The sequence below is a fragment of the Triticum aestivum genome, chromosome 7B (assembly GCF_018294505.1).
Source record: "Triticum aestivum cultivar Chinese Spring chromosome 7B, IWGSC CS RefSeq v2.1, whole genome shotgun sequence".
Lineage (NCBI taxonomy): Eukaryota > Viridiplantae > Streptophyta > Magnoliopsida > Poales > Poaceae > Triticum > Triticum aestivum.
This window is the reverse complement of record NC_057813.1, coordinates 136,633,976-136,644,057: the sequence shown is the minus strand read 5'-3', so window position 1 is coordinate 136,644,057 and position 10,082 is coordinate 136,633,976. Positions and strand designations below refer to the sequence as shown.

The 10,082-nt window shown below is 45.7% G+C and overlaps 2 protein-coding genes across 2 annotated transcripts; one reads left to right on the top strand and one right to left on the bottom strand.

Moving 5' to 3' along the window:
* Nucleotides 1-3,432: 3,432 nt before the first annotated feature.
* LOC123156257 (aspartyl protease family protein At5g10770-like) lies at nt 3,433-5,054 on the top strand. Its single transcript, XM_044574400.1, has 3 exons — nt 3,433-3,589; nt 3,665-3,900; nt 4,033-5,054. Exons 1-3 carry the CDS (start codon nt 3,433-3,435, stop codon nt 4,894-4,896), a joined length of 1,257 nt encoding a protein of 418 aa, XP_044430335.1. The 3' UTR covers nt 4,897-5,054.
* A 397-nt stretch (nt 5,055-5,451) lies between these two features.
* On the bottom strand, nt 5,452-9,645 carry LOC123156018 (uncharacterized). The gene is made up of 8 exons (XM_044574184.1): nt 9,356-9,645; nt 8,580-8,654; nt 8,039-8,482; nt 7,288-7,822; nt 7,002-7,205; nt 6,726-6,919; nt 6,113-6,642; nt 5,452-5,699 (listed from the first exon to the last, which is right to left on the bottom strand). Exons 4-7 carry the CDS (start codon nt 7,463-7,465, stop codon nt 6,118-6,120), a joined length of 1,101 nt encoding a protein of 366 aa, XP_044430119.1. The 5' UTR covers nt 7,466-7,822; nt 8,039-8,482; nt 8,580-8,654; nt 9,356-9,645; the 3' UTR covers nt 5,452-5,699; nt 6,113-6,117.
* Between the last annotated feature and the right edge of the window lie 437 nt (nt 9,646-10,082).

The following is a 10,082-nucleotide window of genomic DNA, read 5'->3' as shown; positions in this document are numbered from 1 at the left end:
GACTTATAGGTTAAGGGACTGATGCGTTTGTGACTGTACACAAGTCTATAAGTCTATGAGGAGTTTGATATTTACAGAGAAAGTCGACCCCTAAAAATGAAGTTCTTCGTCTGAAGACTTTGGATATCTGAAGACTTTGAAAGTGAAGAAATTGGTGTGACCTTGAAGACTTGGTATTCATCCGAGGAATATGAAGCGTGAAGACTTTTGTCTTCGTAGTTTCATTTTCTATTTCTCGAGTCATAGGAAAAACCGTACTGTTAAAGGGGGTTGACGAAATACTAAGGAAAAATTTCCATGTGATGCTCAACTCAAAATCCTACACCTACCAATCCCTTCGAGTGAAGCCATTGGAAATCTCATACAGTTCAGTCATATTCTTCAGTGAGAGAGACGAAGTTCTTCTAGTCTCTGAGGAATTTGTTCTGACTGAGGAGTTAGGAATTCACCAGTGTGAATTGCCTACATAGTGAGGAACATGATAGCCCTGAGGACTTTGATAGCCAAAATTCCGACCGTTGTTGTGCTATGCGCCAGCTGTCCCAAAATATCTACCCACCTAACGGTCATATCAGACAAGGGCATTTATGTCTTATCATGTCGGGCTGCTCCCGAGGCTATAAATAGCCGCCCCTACAACCACTAGCTGGTTGGCTGCTCCAAGAGAAACTGACACTTGTCAATTGAGAGCATCTCAACCTCCGAGGACTTTGAGCGAAAATCATCAAGTGAGGAAAACCCAAAACCCAACACCTACAAACCCAAAGTGATTAAGCATCACTGAAGAGATTGATCCTGCGTGGATCCGATGCTTGTTACCTTTGAAGATTGTGCTTCTTCCAGACGGTTAGGCGTCAAGGTCTAGAGCATCCAAGAGGAATTGTGGATCCCCGAGTGACCGCGTTTGTGAAGGTTCGAAAGTCACCTGAAGACTTACCACGAGTGATTGGGCAAGGTCTGTGTGACCTTAGCTCAAGGATAATACGGTGAGGACTGTGTGTCCGGGACTGGGTGTCCTCGAGTTTAAATACTCAGCCGCTCCAACCAGATGTACAACTGAGACAGCAGTTGGAACTGGTCTACCAAATCATTGTCTTCACCAAGCCTCCTGGTTCTATTTCCTCAACTCTTTCATTTCCTCATGTCTGTTGTTGTGTACCTGTTCATATCTGTTTGAAGACTTTGACTGAATACTTTCTCAATTTCCTCAGTTCAATTTTTTTAGTCTGTCCGTCTTCTTTCTTGTGTTATCCTGTGTTTATGCTTTCTGTACTCTATGTTTGTCTTCATCTCGCCATGATGACTATGCTTGTATTCTGTTATGTTTACTTCTGAGTACTTATTCCGCTGCTAGTAGTTCTTCAGTTAGGAATTTCCTCACCAGCAAATTCCTCGGTGAAGAATTCATAAAAATCGCCTATTCACCCCCCCCCCTCTAGTCGATATAACGCACTTTCAGATACAACATTTATTTCTGACATGCCCGCTAGCCAGGTTACTCTGGTGTACGGGACGCGAGCCTGTTTTGAGCTATGGCGTACTATTCGTGTTTCACTCGGTGCAGTCCTTCACCTCTATATCGAGTCTTTTCGGGGCATGGTTAAATAGGGCAGAGTCTAACACTCCGGAACATATTCGAGTAGGAGTGTTTACATTACTTACTATAGCTCCAGCAGGCGCGCTAAATTTACAGTGCGCCCAGCACAAACTACATTTCTCACTAAACCAAAAAGATCAAACACAAAAAAAATCAACAATAAATAGTTTAATTATTATTACAACTCAAACAAATAGTTTATATTCCAATACAACAAATAGTTCAACAATACAACATCAAACATACAACAACAAACTAGTTTTGTCGCCCATTCCATGCCCACCACTCCTCGATTAGATTCTACAGAAGATCATCATGCGTTTCGGCACGTCGAATGGAATTATAGGAGGCAATAAATCGGGCCACCCTCACAGCCCTCCTCCGCACTCGCACGAGACGTCCCAATAACTCATACTGAGAATAGTCTATATCTTGCCCACACTCATTCCAGATGATCATGTTATGCATGATCACATAAGCGTTCATGATGTACCAAATGATTTTTTGATCCCAAAATCTAGCCGGTTTTCTCACAATAGCAAATTAGGCTTGCAAAATCCTGAAAGCGCTCTCCACATCTTTCCTAGCCGCCACCTGAGCATTGTGGAAATCAAGATTTTTCTTACCTTCCTTTTTTTCAATGGCTTCACAAATGTTTGCCACTTTGGGTAGATGTCATCCGTAAAATAGTAGCCATAGTTATATGTATGGTCATTTGCTACAAACTCCACCGGTGTAGTTTCACCATTTGCAATCTTATACATGAGTGGTGATCGATTAAGGACGTTGATGTCATTCAAAGATCCAGGCATTCAAAAAAAACACATGCCAAATTCAAGTCTCCTAATCGGCCACTGCTTCAAGGATTATAGAGGAACCCTTTTTCTGGCCGTGGAATTGTCCATATCATGCCGTGGAATTGTCCATATGCATGCAATCTATTGAGCCAAGCATACTTGGAAACCTGCGTGCTTTGTTCATCTCCAAAAGCCTTGCAGTGTCTTCAGCATCGGAAGCTCTCTAATATTCCAGACCAAACACTTGCATAATTCTGACTACGAAACGCTTGACACACATGATGGCTTGACTCTCACCTATGGCCTAGTGATCATCAACTAGACCCGCCGGAATACCGTATGCCAACGTACGCAAAGCGGCTGTCACCTTTTGAAAGGTACTATGCCCGAGTTCTCCGGCGGCATTCCTCCTCTACTGAAAAAACCGATCATGGCTCGCCAGTTTCTCTGCAATGTGTTTGAACAACTCGATGTTCATCCTAAAACAGCGCCTGGAGGTCTGGCGGTTGGTGAAGTCACGCGCGAGTCGTCGTTGCACGAAATAAGCAGCGTGTGATGCCATTTTCCTCCGCGCGCTGAACCCATTATACCGCGCGCGTGATTATTGCGTGGCTACTGGAGCGCCCGTTTCGACTCCGCGTGCACAGAAAAAACAGCTTTTTCTAGCGCACGGCTAAGATAGCGCGCCTGTTGAAGATGCTCTAACAGCTAGCAATGAAGCTATTGATATGGATAACTTGGTCGCTGATTCTTCCGGCTAGTAGCTAGCTGTGCATAATTAATTCTCCTCCCATGTTGGAAGGATGGGCGTAAATCCCTATCTATTTCCGCAGGCATTAGCGCTTGTATGTACCTGGCTTTGGGCCGATCGTCATAGGAGAACACACGACAAAAGACTGATCCCCGTCGTCGGGCGTCGTAGGAGGAGAGATGACAGTTTCAAACGCTGGCAACCTAGCTGGATGTCACGGCTATATATAGGGCAGGTTCCTACGAGGTACCATGCAACTGCACCACCATTACATAGCACAACAAGCAATGGCTTCCGCCATTCCCTCTCTGCTTTTCTGTCTGATTCTTGCTGCTGCTCACCTTGGCAGCTCTTACCACACCAGCTACTCCAATGGTGGAAAGCACTTTGTTGTCCTCTCATCCGATCCGAGGAGTCCGTCGACCTGCTCGCCCGTCCCTTCTGGTGAAGTGTCTTGCATCAATTTAATTCAGAGCCAATACCTCTCATGCTAATGAACTTGTGGTCATTTTTCAGGAGATGGAGGATGGCTGCCGGTAATGCATCGGCTTAGCCCGTGCGCTCCTGCTTCTGGCGCCGGTGCCCGTTCGGGCCAAAGCATGCCCTCGATCGGCGACGCCCTCCGCCTGCGCGCCCTCTTCGGCGATTCAGGCGACTATAAAAAGTCCGGGGTGACGATCCCCTCGATCGGAACCCCACTCCAGTCTCTTCCGGGCGCATCAGAGTACCACGTCACCGTCGGCTACGGCACCCCGGTGCAGAGACTCACCGTGGGATTCGACACGGCCACCGTGGGAGCCACGCTCCTCCGGTGCGAGCCATGCACCGGGGGGCGGTGCGGCAAGAAGCACCTCTTCGACCCGTCCCGGTCGTCTTCCCTCGCCCAGATCCCGTGTGGCTCGAGAAACTGCCCGCTGAGCGACTGCTCCGGACCCAGCTGCACGGCAACCCTGACAAAGAAGGGCGCCGTCGTGCTCAACGCCACCTTCGTCACCGACACACTCACGGTCTCGCGGTCGGTCGCCGTGGACGACTTCAGGTTCGTCTGCGTGGAGATGCGCGGCGCCAGCACGGAGGGCCGCTCGTCGGGAGTCCTCGACCTCAGCCGGGACCCCCACTCGCTGGCGTCGCGGGTCGTTCTGTCGCCGGACACGGTCGCCTTCTCCTACTGCCTGCCCTCGGCCTTCCCCTACTCGGCGGGCTTCCTCTCTTTCGGCGCCAAGCGCCCGAACATAGTGAGCTACGCCACCCTAAAGAGCAAAGCCTCCCACCCGAACCTGTACTTCCTCCGGCTCGTCGGCGTGAGCGTCGCCGGGCAGGACATCCCGGTTCCGCCTCCGGCACTCGCCGGCGACGCGCTGATGGAGCTGCACACGACGTTCACCTACCTGCAGCCGGAGGTCTACGCGGCCCTCCGCGATCAGTTCAGGGGGTGGATGGGGCAGTACCCTGTGGCGCCGCCGTACGGCGAGCTCGACACGTGCTACAATTTCACCGGCCAGAGCAGCGTCGGGGTGCCGGCGGTCAAGCTCACCTTCGAGGGCGGTGCGGGCCTGGAGCCCGGCGTCCAGCAGACGATGTACTTCAAGGACCGCGGTAACATCTTCTCCGTGGGGTGCCTCGCGTACGCGCCGGTGCCGGCGCACGCACGGGGCATCACGGTTATCGGCTCCTTGGCTCAGGCGACGACGGAGGTGGTTTACGACCTGCGAGGAGGCAAGGTCGGGTTCGTCCCCAAGAGTTGCTTATAACTGATCATCATGGGTGCATTACACACGCATCGCATGTTGGTATCTTAAACGTTTGCGAATGTGGGTAATAAAGGGTCAGTTCTTCGTGGCTTAAGATTGTCCAGCGGCCATGTTATTCGGTTTATGTCGTCCGGGCTTATTATCAAGTGAAAAGTCCATAATAATATGGACTATAATTTTTTACCTTTTCGGTTTGTGTTTTTTTTCGTCCTTGGCCGAAATGGCCGAATTTCGGGAATTTCAAAAAATTCAGCAAAATCTCGGACGAAATTGCAAAATCAAAATTTGAAAATTTGGCCAAAATTTAACCGAAATTTGGCCGAAATTCGGCCGAAATTTGAACAAAACTTTAAATAAAATAGAGCAAAACATATCAGCACAACAACCATCAGGAGAGATCTTATAAACTTTAGCAAATAAGCTCTAGGGATTAAGAAAATTGAATCTGCCCAACATAACAGGCACACGTTAGCTATAATGTTGCCTCCAACATAACAGTTAACAATCCAACATAACAGACACACATTAGTTATAAAATTGCCTCCAACATAACCCTTAACAGTCCAACATAACAGGCACACATTAGTTATAAAGTTGCCTCTGACATAAACCCTTAACCGTCCAGCATCAGTTCAACCATCACAGCATAGTTCAAAGTTTAAATAGTCCAGTACAGCCAAAAGACTTTAAAGCATTAAACATAGAAACATCTCCAAAAGACAACCATCAGCTTATTTGAAGCATCAGCTCCAAGCTTCCCAACATCCAAAAGCTTCTTGATATCCTTTGCTCACGTGCCATTTCTGGTTTGGAGAAAACAGAGGAAGGGTCATGATACAGAGTGCATACATCTAAGTAACTAGCAGTTCCAAGTAGCAACTAAAATACTGTGTTAAGTAGCAATTAGAACAACACTACTAAGTGATTGGTAGCAACTAGAACATCACTGGTATGTGATAAGTAGCAATTATAGCAACAATACAAGAAGATAAGTATCAATTACAGCAACACTACTAGGTGAGCAATTAGAACAGCAGTACTAATCATACACAGTGAGCATAAACATTAGAGCACGAGAACAATTAAAGATCAACCTACTTAAAGAAAGCAATATACATCAAGCTATTTAAAGATCAGCCGCTTTGAACATATACATCAAGCTAGATTTTTCTAAGTAACAAACCTGAATCAGAAACACCAAAAAGAAGAGACTTACCAAATTTACGAGTAGAGGCTGTTGACGTTCTTGGTCTTCTTCCTAATAAGTCGTCCAGATCTAGTCTCCAAATGGCCAGTGCTTGTTGGTGCCTCCTTTTGAACTTGTTCTTGTGTCTCTTCTTCAAGTTGCATTTGTGTCTCTAGCTGATCTTGTTCACCATCCTCATCATCCTCACTCACCCCATCATCATCCTCGATGTCATTATCAACATATTCATTCTCTTCTTCATCATCCTCACTCTCAGTTTCAAGAAACTCATTCTCATCATCATCATTCCTCTTTCTTTTCTTGTTATTACCCTTTGAACCAACATAAGACGCCTTCCTGCTTGAGTTGAGGCGCCTTATTTGCTCAAAAACAGCACTAGCTGCATCAGCTCCATCCACAATCGGATCCTCTACATCCTCATTCAGCCACTCCATTATTGGGTTTGTTTCATCAAACATTGTGGTATCCATTAGCAATGCACTTGGATCAATTTCTTTATCTATATATCTCTCTTTCTCTTGATCTTCTTCAGCACGTATCTTCAAGGTTTGAATAGTAAACAAGTAAATTATATGACATGCAAGGACAACACAAAGTAGAAAGTAAAAGTGATGGTTTATACCTTTAAGTTGTAGCGTACAGAAACTAGCTTGTGGAGCTTGTCATATAGAAGACGACTTCTTTGCTTTGTGTGCACCAAAGCAAAAGCGCTCCAATTTCTCTCACACCCACTAGAGGAGACACATTGTGAGCAAATTCTCATTGCACATTTCTGCAATGCAGGAACATCCCCTCCAAACTGAAACCACCATTGGGCTGCAAGATAACACCAATGAAATTTTCAGGAATGCAAACCAAAAGGAAATGGAAATTCTAGAACTAAAACACCATAACTTACTTGGCCCCATTCTCGCCGCAGCTTCTTCTGCCAATCTGGTCCCAAACCTCCCTTGGCACTCCCTGAACTTGCTCACTTCATCAATGGCTGAAAGAGCACTCACTGGGTCTAATATCTTCGCTATCGCATCTGTTAGTGAAGTGGCATAATCTGTGTGGTTGCAAAGGTTCAGCTTGTAATGTGTATATGGGTCAAGGACAGCAGCTGAAAAACAATAGAGCCACATGAGTTAAAGAACAGAAAAAAGAGAAACATAAATTGCGAAGGCCGAATCATTTATCACTACCTGCAACCATAAATGTATCTTCTTCCATTGCATCTATCCTCTTGCCCACCTTGCGCATGAACGAAAGGTACAACCTTGATGTAGGGCCAAGATGGGCTTCCATCCTTTGTATAGCAAGCATCATGCTTTTTTTGAAGCCAGAAAGTGTGCATTGTTTTTGTGTATCAGCATACCTCATGGCCGTATAAAGTGGCCTCAATGAACTCAATACCCACTCTAGTGCGTTCCACCAAACATTACTAGACAAACACTCTTCAGCAAACACATACCCAGGCTCATACCTCCACTGACACTCCTTCCAATCCTTTGGTACTCTTGACTATCACATCAACCTCAGGAAATTTTGCTATATCTTTTAGCATAAGATTGACGGTATGGGCCGCACACGGTTGCCAAACAATATGAGAGTATTTTGGTTCTTCTATAAGGGTTTTGCAAGCTTTCTTATAATTGGATCCATTATCGGTTACTATTTGAACTATATGCTCATGCCCTATCTCTTCGACAACCTTTTCAATCTCTCTATAGATAAAGTCTGCAAAATTACGTAAAATGCATATATACCTAATGAGAACAAGCCATTAAGAACATAAAACAACTATAGGACAGATCCAAGTATTCAAGAACAATATTGTAATAACATACGTAAAATGCATATATACCTAATGAGAACAAGGCATTGAGAACATAAAACAACTATAGGACAGATCCAAGTATTCAAGAACAATATTGTAATAACATATGTACATACCTAATTAGAACAAAGCAAATATTTTAAGAACATAAGACAATTGTAGGACAGATCCAATTCTCCTTTCAATTCTGCGAGAGACATTCTGGTCACGCAATGCTTCTCTAATATTCATCTGAATTTCTTCTTCATCATCATCTGGTACGTTAACCACCCCTCCTTTTTTATACAACCCTTCCATAATATTTCTTTCAATTCTCAGCCTGCTATTTTGTTTGTCTCTTTTCTTCCTCCTTGATTCATCCCGGCACTCTCTCATTGCATCTCTCACATTTCTTGGCACATTGGGACAGCTCCTCACATTACCTACAATACCACCAAGGTGCTCCGCGACACGGGTTGCACCTCCACCTTTGTGCTTTAGGCTGCAGTACGTGCAATCAAAACCCCCATAATACGGCCATGCATGGTTCCAAGGATCATATAAGTTATTGTCTTTAAGTCCTGCATTGCAAGGTTACAAACATCAGTTTAATTGAACCTAGCAAATAAAGATCATGGTTCCAATAGCATCGTGTGACCAAGCAAAGCATAGTAATACCTTTCCAAGGTCTTTGGGAACCACTTCCATTTGCATCCTGGTCGCCGCTGCCACTCCTATTTGCAGTTCCATTACCTGAAAATCACATGACAAAAGAACGACGGTCAGTTATAAAGAGTAGACAGCTAAGAAAGCAAACCTTTCTTACTAGGGTGTCCTGATATGAATGAGGAACAAAAACAGTACAGACAGATTATCTAGTTTAGATACTAAGGAATAAATAATTTATATACAAGCTGATGCTCTAGTACCGCTGGACATTGAAATTAATCAGTGGTCAACAACTACTTAGTTAAATACACAAACACAACTGAAGTTTATATTGGACGCGTTGTAGATCTAAAGAAATGATCGATTCAAACATGGGATGCTTCTGCAAATATACAAGCCAGTGGTTGGATGTGATAATAAAAGCTTTAATTTTGTGCACAAGCCACTGGTTGTAACCACTTTTCTATTACCAGATCGTGGGCAACCTTTCTGACTACCAAATGCATGTACGTTTCAGATTATATACCAAGTCAAAACATTGTCAGAATCCTTGGTGACTACAAGATGCATGTGTATTTCAGATTAATGATGCCACTACTCTGTTCAAATCATCAAGAGTGAGTTTTTCTTACCCCTGTATGATATTGCAGCCTCTCATTCATCTAAAGAAGCACAAGTACTGAAACTGCATCTACGTACTGAAACTGAAACTGCATCTACGTACTGAAACTGAAACTGCATCTACGTACTTGATTGAGATGTATACGCATCAAGAAAGCTTGTACCTTCCCAAACAAGAGGACGCCCTCCATGCTGCTGTCGCTGCCCCGTGCTACTGCCTCCATTGTTGGCTCGTGCACCATCAGCTTCGTTGCCGCAGCCGCCGAGCGCCATGCCCTTGTCTTGGAGCAGCGAATGGCACGAACTAGATGGGGTGGAGGCGAGGAGATGTGGAGGAAGGCGGGAGGCTAGTGAGCGCGTTGGCCGGACGCCGGAGAAGCTACGCTGGCGAGGATGTGTTCTGTGCGCAGCGGCGGCGCCGCCCACAGGAGGAGCGAGAGGAAAAACAGCGATACTAGGGTTGGGACATTTGCGTTCGTGCTTTTATATGAGCAGAAGCGTAACATGAAGGCCCTAGAAGCTGGGCCGGGCAAATAAATTCAAACTGGGCCAAATAATTCGGACGAAAGACCCATATACCGAGCCCAGGCGAGATGGCCGAAATTCGGCCGAAATTTAGTTTTTTCGGCCGAAAATCAAAACGCTGGCCGAGCTCCGCTCCTGCTGTTCTTCTCCAACTCAAACCTCCCGTTCTACACCAAGCCCTGCCCGAGCTCCATGTCCAATCCCCTTTGCTGCCGTTTTTCCCTGCCTCGCTCAGCCGTTGCAGCCTCGTCCTGCTGCTGCTGCCTCGCTCGCCACCGCTGTCCCACAAGCTGCTTTGTGCGGCAGGCTCCTCTCGAAGACCACCTCGCTGACCTTTTTATTTATGAAACTCCATGGAGCAGCGGC

Excerpts from the sequence above, each read along its gene's own strand:
- LOC123156257 (XM_044574400.1), top strand. The coding sequence starts at position 3,433 with ATGGCTTCCGCCATTCCCTCTCTGCTTTTCTGTCTGATTCTTGCTGCT. Across the intron at positions 3,590-3,664 it reads CTGCTCGCCCGTCCCTTCTG|ATGGAGGATGGCTGCCGGTA; the intron begins GTGAAGTGTCTT and ends ATTTTTCAGGAG. Across the intron at positions 3,901-4,032 it reads CCGTCGGCTACGGCACCCCG|ATCCCGTGTGGCTCGAGAAA; the intron begins GTGCAGAGACTC and ends TCCCTCGCCCAG.
- LOC123156018 (XM_044574184.1), bottom strand. The coding sequence starts at position 7,465 with ATGAGGTATGCTGATACACAAAAACAATGCACACTTTCTGGCTTCAAA. Across the intron at positions 7,206-7,287 it reads AGATACATTTATGGTTGCAG|CTGCTGTCCTTGACCCATAT; the intron begins GTAGTGATAAAT and ends ATTGTTTTTCAG. Across the intron at positions 6,920-7,001 it reads TGCGGCGAGAATGGGGCCAA|CCCAATGGTGGTTTCAGTTT; the intron begins GTAAGTTATGGT and ends GTTATCTTGCAG.